Here is a 25,934-nt window from a genome sequence, read left to right as displayed (position 1 = left end):
TTTAACATATAATTTTTAATTAACCAAGATCTAATTGTCTGTAAAAGTTGGTAAATTAATCTATAAATTATAGATAAGCGTATTCAGGGGTTATATATCTTTTGTCCACTCAAATATAGTTTTTTTAAGTTTTAAGTAACTTATTTATCACCTTTATATTAATGTTATACATATTACTTACTAGTTAATAGTTAAATACCACTTTTTAATGCAAATTTAAAATTACACAGAGTGGCATAGTAAATACGTACCTACGTCATGCTCTAAAGACTAAAATATATTTCTATAATATTATTTTCTGTGCTAAAGGTTCAATACTTACAGTTAATACAGCAAGCACATACAAAAGTCTTAAAAAACGTGTTGCCTTTGTCAGTAAGCTTCTAAAAATTATTGTAAAACCACTTAGTCATCATCAGTTTCTTCAAACCACACCAATACGTTTTACCCGAAACATATTGACGCCGCGTCTAGTGTCAATATCGGTTCGGGACATCCTGTTTGATATCTATAATATGTTTGAATGCTTGACGTTGCAGAGAAAACGTACCTATTATTAACACTATATTTTATGTACAGTTATATTAAGATACAATATAATTAACATATATCTACTTAATATATTATACTGTTATAACTTAATAAGCGCGGAGTATGATATACTTATAACTTATATATCCTATCAATACGGCTATAGACGTTAACACTTTTACTTCTATAAATACCAGTTATTTATGTCTTTGATTCTGCTATCGAAATTTGTTACAATGTACGATTAAATTCATAGGATAACTTCCCTTCTCATTGAAAATTCTAGGGTATGTCACTGGACGTAGAATAAAGCTAATATTAAAATATCATATATTATAATTACGTCCAGCTTACATGAGCTGTTAATTTAAATTTAAATTAAACACAACTTGAAATCTTCGAAAAATAAATTACAATTTGTAGACCAGTTTTTCTTTTTTAAATTGTTGTTAAGAGTCATAATACTCATAATATTCCACATTTCCACATGATACACATATGATTTAAGAATACGCAATAATATTATTTTATTATTGTTATATGCATTGAGAATATCAATTATGGTTCAATTTAGTAACTATAAATGTAAATCGAGTAAAAAATAATTCTAATCAGAGTTGGGTGGTCAAAATTTTGTTAACAATAGACGTTTACTAATATTTTTATAGTTTTTTTTATAGTTTTTCTCGTGATGCCGATAATATGTATTTTACTTTTCACAACAACTAAAAAATTTCTTAAATTTACTTCTGAATAAAGTATTATTTGTATATGATTTTCTATCGTATGTACCTATCTACCTACATTGTACTATAAATAAATAATAAATAGGATAATATATTAACCAACAATAAACATAATTTTTGAACAAACCTTCTATACAACAAAACACAAAAAAAAACACATAAGTTAATCCAATCCATGTTATTGCAGACGTCACTCAAAATCAAAAACATAGATAAATGGCGACCAACTATAGGCTCTGTAAATGAAATCACGCATTATACTATATATAGTAATATTATAAATTTATAAGGTTGATATTATATATAATATTATACATACTGAATAAAAAATGAAACTGTTTTTTTTTTTTTTGAAAAACGACTGACACTGTTGACTACGCTAATATTACTGCGTCAACTACAGAAACGTTCTTTAGGTCCTAGTTAGGATCTAGACACTAGTACAACTCAACTGGTTTTTCATAAAACGTATTATTCAACAACGATTATCTAACATCTATATACCAATACACATTAATTAATTATTTTTGTTAAACAGATAATTTATAATTTTTAAACATATTTTATACCTAAAATATTGGTATATTCTAAAATTTAGAATACAGTTCAATAATATCCCTACAATATTATAAGACTAAACTAGTCTGACCAAATAGATACTTAAGCCAATGGTCAAAAAAAAAAAAAATTAATTGTCACCAATAAACAACAAAAATGTTCTATATTTATATTTAAACATAGGTATATAACAAATAAATAATTGTATTAAGATAGAATACAGACTATGAATAATGTGTTATGGAAGTTTCAAAACATATTTAGAAACTATCTATAGCGTAGGTATAATAAATAATAATTTATATTCGTAATATAGCTATTATCTATATTTCGTCAAAACTAATACGTATAGATACCAAGCTACCTATTTCTCTATGGTAACGGATCGTTTGTCATAGATTTCATCATTTTCTATCAAATTGCCAGAAAACTCAATTACTCATGAAGGTCTAAAATTATTTCCTACTACCTGTAAAAAATCTTGTTGTGACTTGCGAAAATCGTATATATAATAATTAATTGAAACATTAAAATATTTATTATTAGATGGTTATAAATTTATTATGTATTGCAATGATAATAATTTAAATAAGTATTCTTATTTATACATTTTTTACGAATATTACCTATTTCTTGATTACATCACTATCATCTTTGTCGGCCGACTCAAATGGAAAATATACATGCACCTATTACAGTTATTAAGATTTAATGGTGTCATAAAAGAAAAAGTGAATTTAAATGATTACACATATTGTAGCTAGTGATATATTTATATATTTTAAAACAACACATGATAATTTCAAATTTCAAATTAATTACCATTTTTATTTCAAGTAGACTAAAAACTATTTTTTGATTGTGAGCTTATTCTTTGTTCGGAAAATGGTATGCTGCACCTTTAACAAAGATAAGTATTTTATCTTTAGATTGAAAAATTCTAATTTATTGTTTTATCAATTAACATTCAAAATTAAAACACTCTTGCAAATAATTTTTATTGAATTTAAATGTGCGATAAATTTATATTTATTAAAAAAATAATTAACTTATATAATAAAAATATTATATATATTTACATAACTATATTATAAAATATGTTAAACATTTTTTTTTTTTTAAATAACTTAAGATATATTTTCCTTTAACGCTTGGTGATCACTCTATCCTGGGACACATATTGTATAATAAAGATAAGATTAAAACACGAAATAAAATTAAAAAAATATTAAATATAATAAATATATTGAAAATAAAATACACGCATTTTATTCATACTATTAAATTATTTATAGAATATAAATTATATTATTTTTTTTTATTATTTTATTTCATTGTTAAGAGAGGAAGAAGAAAATACCCATGTATCATATTATATTATACGTGCTTTAGTCTCAACTCAATCCTGAAAAATTGTTTCGTTGTGATTTTCGTGAAATTTGTGAAACTATACTTAAAATTAACAATCGAAAACATATCCACGTAACATAAAACAAAAGTATACTCTGCAATGTATATAAGTAGTCGTTTATTGTTTGAAGGAAATCGATGGAGTGTGGCGATTTCTATTCAGTGTGACACCGTCAGACAGACAAACATAATATTCCGTCATTTTTCACACCAGTCAGTCACAGGTCATTTATCGTACACGGGCTGCGTTTATACATTTTACCCAAAACACTCTTAAAGACCAACTGATTTAAATAATGGACCGAGTCCACTATATAATATATTGGTATATTATTATAATAGTGCTTATACAAATAATTTGCAAGACTATTTATTAGATTTCGACGGCTAATAGAATGTTTCTATCTATACTAAACCAAAAAAAAATATTTCTACTTAATCAAACAATTTATTTAAAACGCCTATATATTGGTACTTCTAATGGTTTATTTTTTTTCCGTGAAATCTAAATTATACCGTCCTCGCAAAGTATATTGATTTATTTAAATTCAGTATATATATTTAGCATTTTCTCTTCCTATATATATTTGGATTTAAAACAAATTGAAAGATTCTACAATATATAATATATATTATAATATATACATACTATACAATACTGCAGTAGCTATATAATATATATAGATACCTAATACTATATTTCGCAGAATTATCTCTGTTGAAAACACCATGAAATACTTTTTTCATACCTGTAAACGTATATAAATAATAAATATAAAATATAATACATACAGCAGCATTTTTCGAGGATATTTTCATATACTGTACCTACTACTGCTGTAGGTAAAGTATATATATAATATGTATGTACAAACAATTTGTCCTCAAGTTATATATTTTCTTATAAGTTAAAACGTAAACTGTATAATAAATAATGTGTTGTTAAATATAATAATAAAAAAAAAACAAGTTATAAATAGCGCAAGGGTGACCATTTGCAAGGTCAAATCTGTGCGTGGCCAAAATTATATTCATTTTTTTTTCTTTTGCACAGAAATGTTGCGTGACTCGACTTGGGAGGTTCGAGCAATTTGTCATCACGGAGTTTTTTTTCTAAATGGGAACTATAGCGACCCAAAAGGTACAATATAATACTTGTATATAATGGTGAATAAAAAGAAAAAAATATCAAAAGGAGTATAATATACTGTTACGTGTATACAGCCAGAGGATTAACTGCAGTGTTTAAAAATCCGCAGCGGGAGGGAAAAAAATAGGTTGTGTGTGTAAAAAAAAGTGCGAATTGCGTTTGTTTACCGAGAAAAAATCAGCTTACGTCCGAAACATAAATCAATGTGGGATTAAAAGAGAAAAGGAAAAATGTGCTACCCCCGTGATGTTAACATGCACATTTGGCAAAGCCCAAACGCACAATTCGACATTGACGCCAAGTATATCTACGTTCGGGTGCAACACATACAAGGTTCGAGCGTTATCCGACAACGCAACATGCTGCACCATGCTGATCTGCTCGATATCCACAATATATAATATGTGTATGTGTGTGTGTGTGTATATATATACATATATATTTATATATAATTTAATGTCTACACTTTCTCGGCGTAATATCATTATAAAGTGGTAAAGGGAACATAGGCTAATAATAATGGGCTATATAATACATTAGACCATTATAGTTTGGTAGGTATTATAATGGGCTACAAAGAGTAGAAAAAAATGGTACGAGTTGTCGGGCTGTGTGGTATTGAGCGCTGCACTCGATGCGTGCACGGTCCGCTGAACATCTCAAACCTTTTGTTTGGCTTCGTTTCCCGTGAAAGTCCTTACTTTCGATTCGTCACGATCCACCATTTTTTTATTTTATTTTATTTTTTATTTTTTATTTTTTTTTTACTACCAGATTTCATCTTATAAATCTTTTCCTTATTTTTTACATTTTTTTTTACTTCTCTTATTATTATTATATAGATACTCGCCTGTTTGATTATTTTACCACCTCCGCGCCGGCAGAAGTGTTATAAGCGCACGTCATTATACAAATGTACCTATATAAAATAATAATATATAGTTTACATATATTATATATGTATATATATAATGACACACTGCGCACTATATACCTATCTTATATATTATATAAACGCACATGGCATATCATGTATAGGTATACAGACTTTTAAAATACATTTTCCTTGATGTATACTTTTTTAAGTCCTTCAATTATAATATATGTATTAAATTCACACGATTTAAAACATTTTATTCTTATTCGTTATAGGATATCACCGTAAAGCTATATTCTTAATATACATATATTGTTTTGATTTTTTGAATAACTATTTCGAAGGTTTCAACGCAATATAAATCTTATATAAATACTATATACCTATAATAACATAATATGTACCTATACATATTATTATTTAGAGTATAAAAAATATCGAAAACCAAAATGATTAAGACGTATATTACAACGAGTTATATACAATTATTGTTGCTATAGCACCGAATAAACGTAAATATAAAGTGCATTAATATTGAACTACCTTAATCATGCGTAAATGTATATATCTAATAGTAAAAGCAATTAATAGACTAAAATGAATACTTCGCTATATATACTAATTTAAAATCCTTCGAACTTTTTTTAAGTTATAGATTGAATACAACGAGAATTAATTGAATAATTATTACATGTCATAAAGATATACAATGAACAAATTATTGCATTACTTTACATGTAGCGTAAATAACCATAATAATATGTTGGATCTTATAATCTATATATATATAGGAGCTAGAAAAATCCTTTTTAAACGAATTAATCAACATTTCATATAAGTAAATATTATTGGTAAACTATAAGCAATTGTATATATCTACACCAGGATATATTTAAAAAGCTGCCGAATAATTATTTTTGAAACCTTTGGTACATAACAAAAATAAAAAGATATTATCTAGAAATATCTATACCTACGCGCGTTACCGCAGACCGCGCGCAGCAACACGGCGGCGCGCAGCGTTTATAATACGCGTATTTCTCGTCGCGTGCGGCGTGCTGTGAAATTCGAAATCTTTATCGCGCGTGTCGTGCGGTGCAGCGTTATATAACATCGTAGCTACCTACCTACATATCCATCTATTTATATATATATCAAGTGTTTTAAATTTCAGAAGAATATAATATACATAATATTATATGTTTATAAATATAGAGAAACGTCGACTATATACCTATACCGTCAAATAGACGGCATAAATCGTTCTACTACAAATATTTTTCATTTTCATACACACAAAAAGCTACGGCTTCGATTCAGCTGTACGGAGCGGTGTGGGAATATGTAAAATAGATACGCGTTTAACAGGTATACACATATTTAAGCGGTATAAACACACAGGTACAACATCATTGTGTACATAATATATCTATAGGTATATAGCTACCGCGCATTTTGTGATGTATATTATTACAATATTTTTTTATACGTATACAGCGCGGGTTAACACACGGACACGACGGTGATGGTCGGCGCGGTAACCGCTGTCGTCGCGCGGTGGGGGTAGCGGGCACGTCGGCGGGTAAAAAGTAAAAATTAAAAAAACAAAAATAATAATAAAACGCACCAGAAACGGGAGAAAATCTCACACTCCGCTCTCCTGCGGCGGGCTGCCATTGGTCGACGGCGGCGGACGGACGGCGAACGATATACACGCCCCCGTAGGCACGGGCCGCACGCCCTACACCGCCGGTGCGCCGGCACACGGGATCCTGCAGTCTTGTTCGGGACACCAATGCGGCGGCGTTTCGTGCGTTCGGTACAATAATAATATCTCGTCGTACATCGATATTATACTCTTGCATTTCAGCACTCGGGCGTGTATGAATATTATATGATCGTCGCAGCGTACGCAAATCACGTCGAGAAAATACCGTAGTCCGACGATTTCTATCGTGTTTCGTGTTATAAATTATTAACTATTACGATATGTTATATGTTTGTATGTAAAATATTTTTTACTGACATAGCCGCCGAACAATATATATACCTACTGCCACCGCGAGTGTACCTACCGGTGATATATTTTTTACATTTTTGTATGTTTTCATTTAACACGACATCGCGTTGTTTCCTATAACTAGTTGTTTTTAGTTTCAATATAATATTTTTTTTTAACTTACGTAAATAAATAAGATATTCGCAAGTTTCGTTTTTCGATGTTCATCCGCTTTACAAACGTTTCTCACTGCACGGTTACGGAAATATGACGGTTACCAATTACGGCATGATGAGGCCCTGTTTTACCGGATACCCATTTCAAGGCAAGTACCTATGTATAAATATTTATTATAAACATTATATTATACTTTTTCGCTTGCTATACTCATGTGAGTGATTATATAATTAATATACAATAATATGCAATATAGGTCGCGATAATAAAATCAAACAAAATCAATCTATATTTTCTATGGTAGGTAGATACCTAACAATCTATACCACATAGAAAAACCTACGGAGGTACGCATGTAAAAACGTTCACCACTTTATATTATGTTATATTTGGTGTATTATAATTTATATTAATACTGTTCTACAGTATATAACTTTATATTATACCCATATTCATTATTTGAACTCGTTTAACTGTAGTTTCCCTTGTGTACTATACAGGGTCAGAATAGGATGTAATACAATATAATGATTTGATTTATTTAGATGCTTCTAGGAAGTTCAAATATTTTAAAATAGCTATGTAATGTAAAATAAAAAAATGTTCTGCAGTTTGTAATAGCCAATTGGTATACAATATACAATTTAAAGTCAAAATTTCCATATAGTATTATGACGCTGTTCACTTTTCTAAGCCCTTATGATAGAAAACAGTTTCAAAACAAGTTATACGTATTAGAATATGGCGATGTGGCCTGAGGTTGCCCAAATATTTACTACAGTTAATCTATAGATTAAGCATAATGCCTTCACCGTCCTATTTTTCAGATAAATAATAGTACCTATTATTGAATAGAAATCAACTGTCAGGAGTCAAATAAAATAAAAATAAAACGATTTCTATCATATAGTTATCTAGAATATAATATATATTATCTAAGAAAATCCATGTTGAAGTCCGTTTCAAATTCTTGCTAATCGTGGGTTGGTGATATTTATAAAATAGTTTATAATAAATGTTTTAATGATTCATGATTATATTATTATATATTACAATATTCTATGGTACGTCAAAAAATATATTCATTGTATATTATATACTATGAATATGCCTCGTACTCATAACCATGCTTACTGCATACATGCACATGTGGTTAAATCAAAGTACCTAAACAATAAGCAGGATATAAACCCAAATAGTTTTGAATGTTTTAGGTTCTCATAAAAAACCATTAATATAGAATTGACTTTTGATGTATTACCTATATTTTGCACCATTTATTCTTTATCTAAATATAAACTTACCATCCCCAAAATCACTGAATTGGCTTAAAACGCACTTATATAGTGTACTCTTACAATACATGTGATACGATATTAAATATTTTACACTAGATATACCTATATATAAATATTTACCTATATATTGTATCATCCTGTTATTTAACACTTGTGTATGGTATGTCTACAGGCCAGGGCCGGGTTAACCAGTTAGGCGGCGTATTTATAAACGGCCGGCCTTTGCCCAACCACATCCGGCTAAAGATCGTCGAAATGGCCGCGGCTGGAGTACGACCATGCGTCATATCTAGACAGCTGCGCGTGTCACACGGATGCGTATCCAAGATTCTGAACCGCTACCAGGAGACGGGCAGCATCCGACCGGGCGTGATTGGCGGCAGCAAGCCTAGAGTCGCAACGCCAGACGTGGAGCGTCGAATCGAGGAGTATAAGACGGAAAATCCCGGAATTTTCAGCTGGGAAATACGCGACAGGTACCTTACACAATATAATAATATACTATTTGAATTTAATATAATATATATTATATATATACTAAACCTGCTACTTACCTACGATTACCTCACACACGGAAATAATATAATACAGGTATCGGCGTCGTATTAATCTTGTGCTGATATCGGCAATCCAAGTTATTGTTATATATAACTGTATAACCCAGCTATTGTTTCTAAAGCTGTATGTTGTTAGAAATTTAATATAACGGAATCAAAAATAATTAAAAATCTAAATAATATTTTAGTTATAATAGAGTTTATATATGTTCGATGTTTGCTCTTCTATATTTCTTCGATAAATACCTATAATTCGATTTAGATACACGAGATACCTGCCCTGCAATTTAATATACATACACATATTGTTAAATGCCATAAATTTTTTAGGAATACTCAAAATATATCTTTGCTTCTGACTATACACAGCAAATAATAAGTGCACATATAATATATTTAATACTGTATAACCTTTTATTCGATCTCTCCAGCAACAGTATAGATTCTTACTATTTATTCTTTTTGACTATTATTTGGTGTGCCAACAGATAATATCTGATATTTCAACACGAAACACATTTAAATAAGTTTGATATACCTACTATTAATGATGTTGTATAATAACTATAGCTAACCTAACTTATAACTATAGCCGTGCCAAATACCTATACCTATATAAACTATGTATCTATAATATTAGGTAATATATTTTCATATTATTCATCAAGACTTAAAAAGTATTGATTCGAAATTATTTAATAACTAATAAGGTTTATCTTGTAACCACACATATTATACAATAAATCGCACAAAATAATTACCTAATGAGTAATAGTTCAATAAAATATAACTGTTTAAGATAATTTTAAAAGTTACGTAAATTATAAAATATTGTAATAAACTTAACACCAAAAAAAAATTGTTATTTAAAAATTAAAACTTTAGGTATTTATGATTTTTTTTTAAATAATTTTTATATAGCATATTATATCACATTTGCTCATTTATTATATAGTGATGACATTTTTTATCTTGTTATTTATTAATTTTAACATACCTATTATACATATCACTTATTATAGTAATTTTAGGGAGCCAATAACTTATTAATAATACCATTATCGTCCACTTAAAATTAGTCTACATTGCAGAGGCAACAACAATAGCATAATACAATATATATATAAATAATAAATGAATACTTTCAAATGGCATATGGCTAATGGCAATATTATATATTTTCTACCATCCTTTTTCAGTAGGGTACGCCTATACTTATTTACCTTTTGAACGTTCAGTTAATAAAAATGACAATATAAATTAATAAATATGTGAACTGTATCCGTACACGCCCAATGAACCAAATCGTTTAATTTTTATTATTATTATGACTTGTACAGTGGGACTGCACAAATTGTTGGATATAAAATATTCGCGATGACAATGTAATATTTATAAATTAGATATTAGGTGTTTATTATAATATATTATTACCTCGCCAACCAAAATTTTAACAGTCGCTTGCACCAGAAGATTTTATCGACCTCTCAAATACATAGCTTTGCATCAAAAAATGTTTAAAGGCATACCTTTATAGATAGTCTCCGATCCATATTATTGTGTTTTAAGTATAATTTGTGTTATTAAGTTTTTAATTGATTTCTTTGCTGTATTTCAAATTGAATAAAGCTCTAAGAATGATCCCGTTTTTGTTTCAGAAATGACAATGAGCCCGCCCAATATCACGATAATAAAAGGTTAGTGTTTACGTATTTCTCTTAAAATTTCAAACGGAACTCTGTTTCTTGTATAAAATAAAATAAAACTACACAGCAATAATTTTGGTTTATTAGTTTTAAAATTTATTATTATGTGTTCTATATAAAGGGACGCGTGCTCTGTGGTTTTTTTTCCCAAACAAGACATAAAATCCACGTACTATGTATGTATACTTAATACAATCATCAGTTGTCAATGGGATGTTTTTTCTTTTATAATATAGGGTCAAAACTTTTTACCCATGCTGCACCCTTTGAACATCAATATTCAACTCACTGAAGGGCATTCAAATTTATTGACTCTAAACTGGTTCGCTTAAATACTATTATGTAGGACTGCTGCCGCTACATACATATACAATGTATATACCTACATAGTATATACATATTTGTTGTACAGAGCCATAAATAACGGTTTCAGAATATGACCTTTGGATCCTTTTTCTTTTTTTTTGTCACTATTCAACTTCGATTTTTTTCTCTCAATCTTATTGTTAGGTAGTCCAGTATGTGTGCACTGCTTGGTTATTTCATGCTTGTTAAGACGTCGTACAACAATAAAATTCCGTACATAAATTAATGGTTTCTTAAAGTAGTCTGAAATTTATTTCTACACTTGTCAACTACTTAAACATAAAAACTGACTGTCCGTTGGTTGTGCATATAGATATGATATGTATTATGTATGTATATAATACCTCAAGTGTCTTAAAATACCAACCCCCTGTAGGCAACATGAAAATTGTAAGTTTATGAAAAAATATTTCTTTACTTATAATATTATAAATGTATTCTATTCATGATGCATCCATACTTCTTGCTCGTGGTTTTGTTGAATAAAATATATCGATCATACCTTCAGTATTAAGATTACATGTATTGCAGTATACAAACACCTTTCCGAACACAGTGCAAATTATTCTCATTACATAACGTTACAAATGTCCACTTGATCTATTGTTTTCCTCTTTTATCGGTTGTGTAATCCAATTGTTTTCGATTATTACGCAATTATTCAACATAACATTATTATCATAATATAATAATATAATACATTGTGACACGTCTGTATGCGTATACATAAGATATATATCGAATCCCTCTCTCCCGGACATCGTTACTTCTTATTTTTACGATACACCAGAGTGTGTCCTTATTTTGTGAATTTTTTTTTATTTCAAAACAGTTTTCTACCGGTATTATAATACTACCACAGTAGGGGGATGTTACCGTTTCATTTTTTTTTTTTTTGCTTTTTGAATTCGTTCCTTTCGTTTTTATTATTACGTATTTGTTATTATTTATTATTTATTTTTTTATCTCTGAACATAAAGATACAGTACTCTCGTTCTTCTAAACACGGTAGGAGGGCCCATGCATGGGTTTTATTTAAAATCTTTATAGGTATAGTTGAAGTAAATTATAGGTTCAAAACGTTTTATCATTTCTGAAGGACTTCAGCCAATACCTATTATATACACATATACGGCAGTGCAAGTATAAACACATGACTTGATACTTAAATCAATATTTCTATATAATACCCATCGACACTACTGAATAATCGAAAGTACGTGGGTGTGAATAAGATAAAATAAATTATTTAAAATACATACTAATAATTTCACCTGGGAAAAAATACGCGTCTTAATATATAATTTATAATAATACTTTGCAATAAATCGTAATAATAATAATAATTTCTCCATATTATTTCTATTTTTTATAGATTGATTAGAGAAGGATTGTGTGACCGAGGAAGCGCTCCATCTATTAGCGCAATATCGAGGCTTTTAAGGGGCCACGATGGCGATGATTCGGCTTCAGAGAAAAAAGTTAGCGACGGTAAGTTTATTTTACCTTTTAAAAATATACATATAGTATATAAAAGCGATATTCATATTATTTCTATTATGGCATCTATACAAGCGTATTATTGTACTAATATTTTAGACATAATTCAAGTAAAAACTAATTACAAAAGTCTTAAAGATAAAAATATTCCATAATTCCCTCAACATTTTGTCATTTATGCTTTTATATGCGACCATGCAAATCTGACATGGGTTTAATAGAACATAACATTGAGTATATTATTACATATTCAAAATTATTATTGTGATCATCATCGAAAAATTGTCCACAAATTATAAAATTCAAACAATTGAAATGGTCCATAAATATTTTTTGATCTGATAATATTAAATATTAGAACTTAAAATCGTAATATTAAAATGAAAGTTCGATAGTCCATTAATAATTATTCTTAGCACATAAAGTTATTTTTTCAACTTGATACTTTTTCAAATCGTTAATATTGTGGCCGTGACAACACATTTGCGAAACCGATTTTTTTCTTTCTTAGTTCTCCTCTAATGAAGCGATAATAAAACAGTTTTTATTGTGTTTGGCATTCGTTCAGACGTGTATATATATGAGTATGACTTTGATGGAATGGAAACGGCATACTCTATTACTGCAGTGTTCCGCCGTTAAACATTTATTATAATTCCAATATGTGAGCTAGTGATATTTAAATTGTCGTAGTAAAAAATTTTAGTGACCACGTCGCCATATAACTACGTAACAATAGCTTTTGAATGGTATATGGTATTGAAAAGATAAGCCACACAAGTCGAAAACATGATTGATATAAAATAATGGTTTTGTTAAAACTCATTAAAAACACATATTTTAAATTTTTTCCCTTCTAAAGAGGAATTAATATGTTGTACCTACCACCTATGTAATAAACTAATAGATGAAAATTGAAAATGAAAACTCAAAACCCATTACATAGATAACAATAATTATGAAATAGTACTTAAACATATCATAATAAATACGTACTATCATATTGTTTCTAAAATTTGTTTAAAACCGTTTCGAGTGAATTTTAACTAATCAATATTATTTTAAAATATGTTAATTTTTAATTTAAGTTACATGTGTTTGAAATTCATGAACATAAAATTGAACATTCCCAAGTATGTTTGTTACCTACCTAAAATAAACAATGTACGACATTTAGCCCATTTAGGTATAAATTAGTAATAAAATAAATTATATAATACAGGGAAACGATGAAATTATTTCCATAAAACCTTTTATTTATAAATAATTATTTGATATTGAAATCACTCAAACTCGTCCAGAGGTCAAAGATCGAATAAAAACACAAAAATAAAACTTTTATTGTTGTGTACGACTTGGGGCGTGGGAAAAGGTCAAATGCAACTTTAAACGAAATGTTATCGGCCAGAAAATATTTAACACGTCGTACTTATATAAATAATTTGTAAATAAATATATACAATAATATTGTTCGATATCGATTTAGTTTTGAACATTATATATATATATATATATATCTGCAACGAGGCGGTATAATCAAAACCGAACGCACGGCGACGGCGGCGGCACGCACTTTGCTTAGGTCTCTCACACCTGACGGTCGTTTACAAATTGTGTGTCGATACAGAATATCATCATATTATATAGATTTATATACAATCATCGTCTCCGACTCGTATTCGCATCGCGAAAAACCGATTCTCGTACCGCAAACGTCATTAGTATACATCCATATCTATACACAATATATAACAATAACAATAATGATGATGATAATAATAATGCCAATAATGGTATTATATGTATAATATACCCGCCGCGACGACATAGCGTTATTGTTATTTTAAAAACCATTACCCGGTTTTGGGTTTTGGCCGCTGCCGACAGTTCGTAAGCGCCTTCAACTCTGTGTGACCGCATGCCGCCGCGACGCCGCCAAAAACCCACAGCGGAGTTTTTTTTGCTAAATTATTATGAAAAATGATTTTTCGTTTCCCTCCGCCGCCCGTGACGTGCGACCATATATACGAGACTTGTAACAGTGCGCCGCCTTTTTTTCTTTCCCATCTCATCTACGCACATATACACACACACGCGCGTAAACACTAATAATGCATCACGAAAACACAATAAAACAAAAACAAGCGATCGCTGGCAAAATATGTTCGTTGCTACTGCCGCCGGTCGGTCTCTTTGTGTAACCCAATCGTTGCGGTCTGTCGAAATTACGTACTTCAGTCATCCGACACTTTCAAATCCTAAACTGTTGTGGTGTATGTGTGTGTTCGTCTCGGCATACGTTTAGTCGGATGGTATACTTACTTACAATAATAATAATAATAACATATAATATATGTAGGTACAGTTGCTCAAAAACCCTTGCTCGTTTTGAATGATCTATATAATTTGGTTACATTATTACGGTTCATTCCACGAAATTCGTTTTACTTGCGGGTGTTTCGAAAACATTTTTTTTTACCTTTTTGTCATTAAAATTACTTATGTGTTATTTGAGGCATCTTCGTCGTAATATAAATAATCATTAATCATTATGACATTTTTAATGGTTGGATTAAATTGCTAAATATATATATATATTTAAGATCCTATTACCCCTCAGAAGTTTTAAGCGGATATTTTTCCATATTTAGATAATTAGATATTTTATCTCATATAATATGCAAATTAAATTAAAAATAAAGATAAATAATATACAATATTTATAGTTATTTGATAATTTTATGGCCAGCAACATTTATTCTTTCCATGTCGAAGACTGTAAACCAAATGTCAAAATATATTATATAAATATAAAATAATCGCTATCCATTTAAATTTAAACCCTATAATAATTATTACATACGTATTTTTTCTGTGTTTGAAGTTTAGACGTTTTTATCGTGAAATTAACCTATTATCGGTTATCGACTTATCATGGAGATAATGAATACCTATAATGATGAAATATATTTGATAGCAGGTGCTATCGATATAGGTATTTTTATATAAAAACTTCTATAAATGTTTCTGTCTATGTATAAAATTCGTTACAAAAGAATTAAATTCAAAATTGTTAAAACAAAATAAAAGCGTTTTAGTTCATTACTGTGTTCTGACGATTAATAAAAATTTACATATATTATATATAATTATAATTACTAGGAAATTAAATACTAAATATTAATAATTGCGGAGTTAAATTTCAATAAATTAATAATTATTATTATTATTATGATAGTTATTATACATAAGTTGATGTCGAAATAACTAAAATTAATAAACAAACAATTTAGCGATTTGCAATATTTTTATGAGGGTTTCAAATACCTACCGGAAAAACTTTCAATAACAACACGCTATGTAAAATCTTAAAAGTGAACACATATCGTGTTTATCATTATAACTCATAATTTGTGATGAAAATTCCGACACGCGTAAAGATAAAGGTGCTTGGTTTTTAATTTTTTTTTCATAATTGGTTCGATTCACACAAAATTTCATCATCGTACGTTACAATATGTTGTACAGGCAAAACTTCAGATGGTTCGGATTGCGATTCGGAACCAGGTATACCGCTAAAACGCAAACAACGCCGCAGTAGAACCACGTTTACTGCGTTACAGCTAGATGAGTTGGAAAAGGCGTTCGAGCGCACCCAGTACCCAGACATTTACACTAGAGAAGAGTTGGCCCAGCGCACCAAACTCACCGAAGCCAGAATACAGGTGACAATATACGAATTTAAATGTTATAAGTAGTAAATTAGAAAATTGACATTGCATAAAATGTAGGGGTAGTATAAGTATAGAATGCCCAATGTAGGCGAACAATAAGTAAAATATGAAATTATATTTCAAATTTAAATTAGATATAACTTCGAAAGTTTAAACTATAAAGATAAAAATAATTTTATAATTAGTGTGTTAATATTTATTTCAATTAAAAGTTTTTCAAAAAAGAATGATTTTATATTTTATAATGGTTTATTGCAATAATTTGTTTCATTTTATGTGCTTATAAACTAGAATTATTATTATACCTACATCTTAGCATATTGCACGAAATGCGTTCCAATCGTTTCTACTTTTGAGGTCAATTTAAACTCTTTGCGCAATAAAGAAACGATTAAAACCGTTCCTATGTAGTATAATTTATTAGTTTATATACCGATAATTCGACGTTAAATCGTTAAAATGATTTATGTATTTTGGTAAATATAGCTATATAATTTGTAAGATTTGAACACCTCTCTAGTCTCTACAGTCTACAAGCACGATGCTCCCAATTTACAGTAGCTAAAATTAATCCATTTCCTTCAATGACAAATTCAAAAATGATATTTCATAGAGTAGATCAAGTTGGTTTCTTAAATTATTACATAAATCTTAATTTTCAAAAATGTGTATCTTAATCATTTTTTCGAAAAAATTGTTCAATATTTATCTTTATTTTTTTATTATAATTTATAAACGTATTGAATATTTGAATTTTAAATAACATTTTGTCGAATATATATTATTTATATTATTTTATAATGTTTTGTTTGTATATAACTTACAAGCTCTAATTGGTATTGGCATGGTCGATACATCGGTTATTTTTTAGTGTGCATGACTGAAATTTAGATTTGACTCCCCCTCCGTACACCCATATTTATTTACCACCCAAAGTACACATAAGAAATTCAAATTTCAAATTACTATTAATTTTTAAATTAATGTCAAAATAAATAAATACTAATGGGCAATGACTTACCATATTATACCAATGCAAATCCATATCATTGACAGTGTATATGTCGTTTCTCTGCAGGTATGGTTCAGCAATCGGCGCGCCAGACTGAGAAAGCAAATGTCTAGCAACACCGGAAGTTCCACGCCAGGTTCCGGTGGCTACGGCATGGGATTGGCCCTCGGATACTCACCGTCTGGTCAACAGCAACAGAACCAACAACAACAGTCGTCGGGCCCGAACTCGTCATCCACGCCCGCCTACATAATGTCGCCGCAACAATTGCACGAACCGTACAACACGACGCCGGACGGATACAAAGGTACGGAGAATCATGCATACCTACTAAAATAAATTAAATTATTATATTTAAAATATGATTTCGTTTATTTTATGACCCCAATTCAATTTGATGATCTTTTGTAGTGCACAAAAATTATAGTGAAATCATTAAAAAAAAAGTATTTACTCTCTTACGTCCCTTTTTTATGTACGAGATAAACACATTTAACGGGTTAAATAATTAATTATAGTTTTATAATAGGTATTGACTATACAATTTGCAACGATTTTCTAAAAATTTGATGCATTCTTCGCAACAAAATTCATTATTTGTCACACATACGATAATTATAATATATACTTATTTAGTGTAGGTACGGTCAGCCGTTATAATTGTACTAATAAATTTATTGTTTTAAACGTGTGTATAGAAACTGACGACCATCATCATCAGCAGCAGCAGCAACAGCAACAACAACAGCAACAGCAGCAGCAGATGATCAAGGACGAACATCAACAAAATAGCATGATGTACAGTGGTTTAAGTGCTACGTCATTAATCGACCACGATAACAGGCCTCATAGTAACATCAGCACCGAAGCAGCAACGGCCACGTCGTATATAGGAATCGCGGGCGGTACGTACCCGACCACGCCGCTCTACACGTCCACGTCGTCGCTGCTAACTTCCCAAGTAAGTTTTCATACGAACGTAATATAATATGATTTCTGTCATACACCAACTCCGTCCAGATATTCGTTTTTTGTCGTCGTGATTGATTATAGAAATTTAAAAAAAAAAATGAATAATAAAAAATGTACCTTTGAGTCGTATAAACACGAATTAAGCCCTCTCGCAGTTTATGCATCATACGAAATTTTTCATAGACCCAGTTAGAGATTAAAAATATTTATTATATTGATTAACTTTCATAAACGAGAAAAGTATCTTCAACATTTTATTTCTCCCAACTTATACTAACCACCATAATGTCATCATCGAGGTCTAATAACGGTTTCGAATCCCTTCGACAACATCATTACAATGACAAATGTCTTGGTGATGACCAAACTTTTTTACCTGTTATTTATTAATTAGACGACTTTATTGAAAATGTTGATATATCAATAATCTATCGACATTGTACAACTATTTTCAAAAACTATTATCCTTATCTAAATACATACATTTCAATAACTCAGAAACTATTCATTCATGTTTTGATTTGAATAGGTATATCAAAAACTTCAAAAAAATCCCCTATTAATAATTAGCAGGAAAATAGATGGTTATCACTTGAAAAATAGTTATCTATTACCACACTCCTTAAATGACATAAGAATCTAGAAAACGAAATTACCGTTCTTAAAAATTCCAATAATTAGAATAAATTCATTTGAAGAAATTCAAAACTAGAGAAAAAATTAGGATGGGCGTGATTGGTGAATAGTGAACCACCTTATAAATACCTATACGTATATTTATATTATATTATATCATACAACATTCCGTCATAGCTGTTTCTTTTGTCGTATATGGATATAGGTGTAGGTAACTACAACAACTAAATCAATATAATAATACCTAGTATAATGTCATAATTTCATCGGGACGGTCGATAGGACTATACTATTATGTAATAATATTAATCTTATATTATAAAACGGGACGCGCACGTGGTAACATTAATGATTTTCTTTCTGGAAAACGTATTGCCGCCGCCGTCATGCTTATAATATTATTATGTACTTGTATACGTGCTGTACACCTATATATATATATAATAATACATTTTCATGATGCCCGACCGGTCGCAGGCTGCGAGGAGGTCGTAAAAAGGGTCTCGCGGTGACACCGTTTACCGGCGGGGTAGCTGAGTTATTTATAACCGTATATATAATATATTATTATCGTGCTGCGGTGACGGACGCCCCCGTCGTTCGCGACATATATACATAATATTATAACGTTATGCATTATCGACTATCGTTGTGTGTAGATCCGGTCTCGCCGTCGCATTTTATACATATATATATATATATATATATATCTGTTTCGTATTATCATATTATAATATGTATACGATCGCCTACGTTAAATATTGTTATTATAAATAACGCGATTCGACGACATTTATACATTATCCGACCTATATAGGGCCGGTCTAGCTATAGCAGTTTACTTTTGGTAGACCGCGGTAATAACTGAAGGTATCATTTGATTATCGCGGTATCCGATATTTTCGGTATCTGAGAATACTGCAGAGTGCAGGTATCACTGCATAAGCCAAAGCAACTATCGAAAATAACGCATTCGTATAAGTCCTCATCGTATTGTATTCGGAAAATCACCACATACATGGACATAAATGGTCAGCAATCCTACTTTGTAAAATACAATAATATGGTTGACCATGATTGTAAAAACCTATTAAGAATCTCTAATCTAAAACATGTAGCTTATAGGACTAGAACCTTTTTTCCACTCTGTGTATATTTTATTTTTTTAAAAGTCCCCCTCTTCTACCACGGTATTAAAAACTGTTACAATCGTAAATTTTAAAGTAAGCATTATAGATATGCCTGGATATAGCTGATATCAAAATTTGAAAATCAAGAGAGTGACCTATACAATATAATATCCTATTTGGTTAACAATTATGAGTATATAACGTTTTCATAACTAAATATTTTCCTTTCACCTTGCAGATGGGACAGTTGAACGGAAACGGTCAGCTCTCGCAATTGCACATTGGTCCGGGCAGCGGCCATCACCAGGCCTCGTCACCGAACTTGCTGTCGGCCGCATCTCAGTCCTATCAGATCGGTTCAGCAGCGGCCAACTCGGCTCCCACGATGATCACGCACCATCAGCTGTCTCCTGTGTCTGCCAACATCACACTCATGGGACAATCGAACGGTAAGTCAAAATATCATTATATCCATCTCTCCAAACTACGACCCTTATTCGACTGCAGTGTACATGTGATAGGGAGCTGTTTAGGATATAATATGCAGTATACTATAACACACTACACTGTTTGTCTGCTTGATTTTAACGTCAAATTTCAAAAACAGATATAATGTGGTTATACTAGTTGGGTTACAGTAGCTACATCAATATGAAACGATTTGGAAATATCGTCGTTTACATATTATTACCATACACTCTAAAATATTTTTTTAGACGTACCAATTATTATAAAAATATTTTCTTATTTTTGGTTCTTTATATTATGACATTTCTAGATGCATGTACCAAGTTTAATTTTAATAATTGAATGATTATATATGAGGGCGGGGCGGCAGGCGTACCGGACTATACCAGTAGTAGTCGTCACAGTACGATTTTATTCCATGTATAAAACACGAGTAGGAGCCAGGAGCCTGTGGTCTATTATTTAATGACCATAAAAATTCTATTTACAGGTTTTACTTTATAATAAGTATTATGTGTTTTTTTTCTACTAGCACCTTATTAGATAGATTATTATACCTGTACAAAAAAACATATCAATTTGTATGTAGTATAACGTACCTACATATACTGTAGTTTGAAAATCGAATATTGATTTTGTGCACCTACTGTACCTAGGTATATTGAAGTTTTAAAAGTCAGATTTAGAATTATCAATACATCAAATTTATTATGCATTTAAACTTCCTATATTCACTTATTATGCTACACGAATTCTTCAGAATATTTTTATTTTTATCGTGGTACAGTTTAAAAAGCTAGTATTTTAAAAAGCTAGTATTTTTAAAAGGGATTACAATTTGAATATTGTGCATTATTTATCCGTGAGTTAGTGTATAATATTTAGATTGTGTGGTTGTATCATACTCAACTTAATTTTAACGTGGGAACTAATAACCTTACCGTACTTACCAATCTAAATCTTTACATACCTATACTTAAAGTTGAATTTTTACGCACTTTCAACAGGAGCAAACGGTGGCGAAAGCTTGATTACGGTGTCGTCGTCCGAACTGGTGTCTATGCAGAGCCCGTCCAGCTGGTCGTCGCTAGCCAACCACCACGGAATCGGCATCGGAGGCGGAGGCGGCGTCGGCGGACACCATCAGATGCCGCCCATGAACCCGACCCGGATAAGCCCGCAGCCCGCTCTCATACCGACTGCTTGCATGAGTGGTCAGATGAGTCCCACTTCGGCTGCTTACTACCAGCCCCGACAGACGCATCCACCGTTCTACACGTGGTATTGATCTTCCCTTCGGGTGTGATCCAACTCGCTCCGACGACTTTTCACCGTTGTCTTCTATTCGGACGAAAATTCCGACTACTTATGACTCGCCACGTTTACCTTGCAAAAGCTTCTGTGCACTGAACGTATCCCATAGCGATATCCATCGATACGTTCGCAGGCTTAAACAAAAAAAAAATAGATTTTCCGTCTCAAGTCTCGCCCGGTGTGGTAAAGTTCGTTATACGGCGAAGTGCGTCATCGTCGTAGGTTCCTATAAATGCGTACACACACACACACACACACCAATTATCGGCGAAGTCCTGCAAACACTTCAGGTCTGTTCTGGGAACGAGTGCACTTAAAATATATTATGGCCATACCAATACTAATAATAATAATATAGTAACGCGAATAATAACATTATGTGTAAGCACAAAACAATAATATTAAAACAAATCGAAAACCGTCGGAATCTTCCAGTTCTTACTGAAAATCAGACAAAATTGAACGAGATGGAAAAAAACACAGACTGTAGCAAACAAAATAACGGTCGTTTTCCGGCACTGCAACACGCCCGCCGTATATGGTTATTGTTGTAATATTGTTTACAATATTTCGGTTCATAAAAATGATTGTAAAACCCGTGCTCTACATCGTGAATATTATATAATAACACACGCCACATGGTATTTTTAATTTTTTTACTTGAACTAGCGGCCGCACGGTCATTTCGTCGCCATGAAGGACGTTTTCGTTTGATCAGAATAACTATATTATTATTAAATAATATTTCAAGAACTATATTTTATTATCATACCATAATAGTAATGCACTGGATCGTGGTGACAATATAATAGTATTACACAACTATAATATGTGTATTTGTACGATAAGATGACTATAACTCAAATATACGCCACAATGCCACATTCCGAATTGTATGGCTAAATATTATTGACTCTACGGCTACGTTGTAAGGGACGCGAGTTATAGTGCACTTATTATACACCTACTACAATGTACAAATGCACACAATGTAATACAATAATACATGACACGACGTGCACACCTATATACGTGTGTAATATTATAGGTATGATATTATTTTTATTGTACTGTTGGCGAGTATAAGATTATTGTTGTCGGTAGTCGATTTTCAGAAAATATAATACAAGTCCTTTGCCGGACGCCAGTGATCGTCGTCCCTTGGCTGGAGTGTGCGGTGGCAGCGGTGGTGGCGGGGTGTGATCGAGTGAAAGCAAAAAAAAAACAAAACAAAAAACAACCGTTATCGTTTTGATAGGTCTTCCGGTCAAGTATGCCGAGTTTAAGTGTGTCTGTATAGGTATTGTAAATTATTATATAAAACATCGGTGTGCACAATAGGATTATAGTAGGTAGTTAACATGTGGTAAACGTCACGAATTCTTTCATCTCGCTCGCTCGCCCATCCACCCACAATTGAGCATAGTGAACGGGTCTCCCTTGCGAAACGTACTCGTGTCGTACGCACCACTCGCTAAGCTGACCATAATATATTATATCATGATAAAATGATATATTAAATGTATGGTCGAAGGTTGTCGAAGCTTGACTATTGTACCTGCACAGCTCGTCGTCTTCCCTATATATAAATATATATAATATGATGTAACATAAAAATACACGTGTGAATTTTGTTGGATATAGGTTAAGTCTCAAACTTAAACATGATAATTATTTTGTAATGTACATACCGTTTAGTTTTCTTGTTGCGGGTAGTCGAAATAATTTGTTTTTATGTTCCTTGTATTCGTTTACCTACTATGTATATAAAATGATATAACATTGTTTGAGCACAAAATGTAGTTGTCTGTGAGGCAATTTAAAACCAGATTCCTATATTTTTTTTTTGTTTTTAAATTTTTTTTTTTTTGTATTTAAATACCACTTTGAAAAATTTAAAACACGATTACAATTTTATAACATAATATAGTAATATTAAATAATACTTATACACTATATTGTCTGTCACCGACTAAAAAGTCATTCCGGTATGACATGATGTTTGTAAAGAGATCGAACAAAAATCGTTTATACTATGCATGTCAACGGATAAAATACTAATGAAAATATCGATTCATTATGCCCACATGATATTGTATTATATAACATACTACAAATTGTATATATGATATTATAGTGTATTAATTGTGTTGTATATATTTGTTTAAAACTATATTCCGTTTGTATGTGTTTTGTGTAAATATACGCGTATTTGTAGAACGGTTCGTTCTTATATACTTCAACACCGGTATACACTACGCAGATTTTAATGTATTGTTAATTTTGTTGATTTTAGCTAATTTTGTATCTTATAAGCAGACGTCACGCGTTTTCGTCCTACGTTTAATATTATATTTTTTTTCTATATAAAATCTTTCCATTTCACCCGACTCTCTTTTATTTTTAGTTACGTATTTTTTTCTCCTGTATACCTTATACTTAATTATTATAATATAATATACACGATGTCTAATAAATTGTAAATTTTACAGTTTTAAACATTTTCGTTTTTAATTACAACCATGTTATAGTATGTCCTACAATATAATATAATAATATAATATAATTCATACGATGTATGACGTATAATATACATTCTACATGACAATTAGACTGACTAGAGAATTAGACTAATCTCGAGAATGATCAGTCCGTTTATAATATACTCTTATTACGATTTACATGACGTATACCTATTATAAAATTATACAACACTTGTAATTTGCGTGTTTGTCTGTTGTACTCGCTATAACCACTATTATAATAGATGCCTATACTGTTCACAATTCGCAAATTCATGTGATTCATTTTTTTAGCTATATTTATTGATAATTTACTACGTTAACTCATTATGCGTTTAATGTCTTTCAATATCAAAGTATTTTAATAAAATAAATACATTAATATTTTTTAGTTCGACTAATAACAAATTTTAAATATATTAATAATCATCAGAGAACATTTTTAAGTCTACATTTACAAGTTTTAAAAATGTATGGTATAGGTACGTGTAGGGACTTAATCAAATAAATAAATTTTAGTAACTTTTGTATATTTAATTAAGATTGTTTTCAACCGAATTCTTGTCCCGATTTTTGACATTATAAAATGTCTTATGTATGGCGTCCAAAAAATAAAATGTGTGCATCGTTTTTTTGGTGCACATCTTATGACGCTAGAAATTTGAAATTTGAACCATTATAACCATTATAATTTCCTGATAACGGTCTCGTGTAAATTATTAATTTAGGAGTTCATATCTTTACAAACATAAAATTATATTTCTTTCTTTTCCTATCATAAATCATTACTTACAATTACTTGTTGTCAGCAAATAAATAAACCAAAACATAATATAACATAATATCAGTAATTTGTTTTATGGCCTACCGCTACCACATACGACATATTAATGATCTTTTATTTTTCCCAAAAGACCAAAAGAGAGAATTTAAAAGTAATTCTAAAAATATCAATAAAAAAATCTTTTTTATAATAAATTAATTTTTTTTCTAATTAGATTGTTCGAAATTATTTGCGCTAGATATTAAGATTTTTAATTTAATTGAATAATATTATTAATTGTTTTACGAATGCTGTTATTTTATTTATTTTGCTAGGTATAGAATATGATAAGGCATTATTCAGTCAAGTGCATATGCCTAACAAAATATCAAAAGCAACATGCCAATATTGCGTTATAATTTTAAGCTTCTTCTCAAAGTTTTAGAATATGAAGTCATTTAGTCACTCCGATATAACTATTCTGCCAATTATAAGAATGATTGACGAT

General features: G+C 30.4%; 1 protein-coding gene across 3 annotated transcripts; it reads left to right on the top strand.

The window, feature by feature from the left end:
• The first annotated feature begins 7,032 nt into the window (after window positions 1-7,032).
• Window positions 7,033-24,640, top strand: LOC114119304 (protein gooseberry-like). Of its 3 annotated transcripts, XM_050202448.1 has the most exons (9): window positions 7,033-7,596; window positions 8,919-9,222; window positions 10,962-11,000; window positions 12,751-12,866; window positions 16,404-16,600; window positions 17,688-17,928; window positions 18,320-18,582; window positions 20,598-20,808; window positions 21,835-24,640. In XM_050202448.1, exons 1-9 carry the CDS (start codon window positions 7,539-7,541, stop codon window positions 22,113-22,115), a joined length of 1,710 nt encoding a protein of 569 aa, XP_050058405.1. In that variant the 5' UTR covers window positions 7,033-7,538; the 3' UTR covers window positions 22,116-24,640. The 3 variants fall into 3 exon arrangements, with proteins under 3 accessions (XP_050058405.1, XP_050058406.1, XP_027836616.1); XM_050202449.1 differs by lacking the exon at window positions 10,962-11,000; XM_027980815.2 differs by lacking the exons at window positions 7,033-7,596; window positions 10,962-11,000 and having other exon boundaries at window positions 8,909-9,222.
• The last annotated feature ends 1,294 nt before the right edge of the window (window positions 24,641-25,934 follow it).

This window comes from Aphis gossypii, chromosome 3 (genome assembly GCF_020184175.1).
Source record: "Aphis gossypii isolate Hap1 chromosome 3, ASM2018417v2, whole genome shotgun sequence".
In the NCBI taxonomy this organism is placed as follows: Eukaryota; Metazoa; Arthropoda; class Insecta; order Hemiptera; family Aphididae; genus Aphis; species Aphis gossypii.
The sequence above is the reverse complement of the archived record's forward strand: the minus strand, read 5'-3'. Positions and strand labels throughout refer to the sequence as shown.

What these genes read in the sequence shown, in the direction of transcription:
- LOC114119304 (XM_050202448.1), top strand. Translation starts at nt 7,539, where the DNA reads ATGACGGTTACCAATTACGGCATGATGAGGCCCTGTTTTACCGGATAC. An exon ending in TACCGGATACCCATTTCAAG is followed by an intron (nt 7,597 to 8,918) that starts GCAAGTACCTAT and finishes GTATGTCTACAG; the next exon opens with GCCAGGGCCGGGTTAACCAG. An exon ending in AGAGAAAAAAGTTAGCGACG is followed by an intron (nt 12,867 to 16,403) that starts GTAAGTTTATTT and finishes TATGTTGTACAG; the next exon opens with GCAAAACTTCAGATGGTTCG.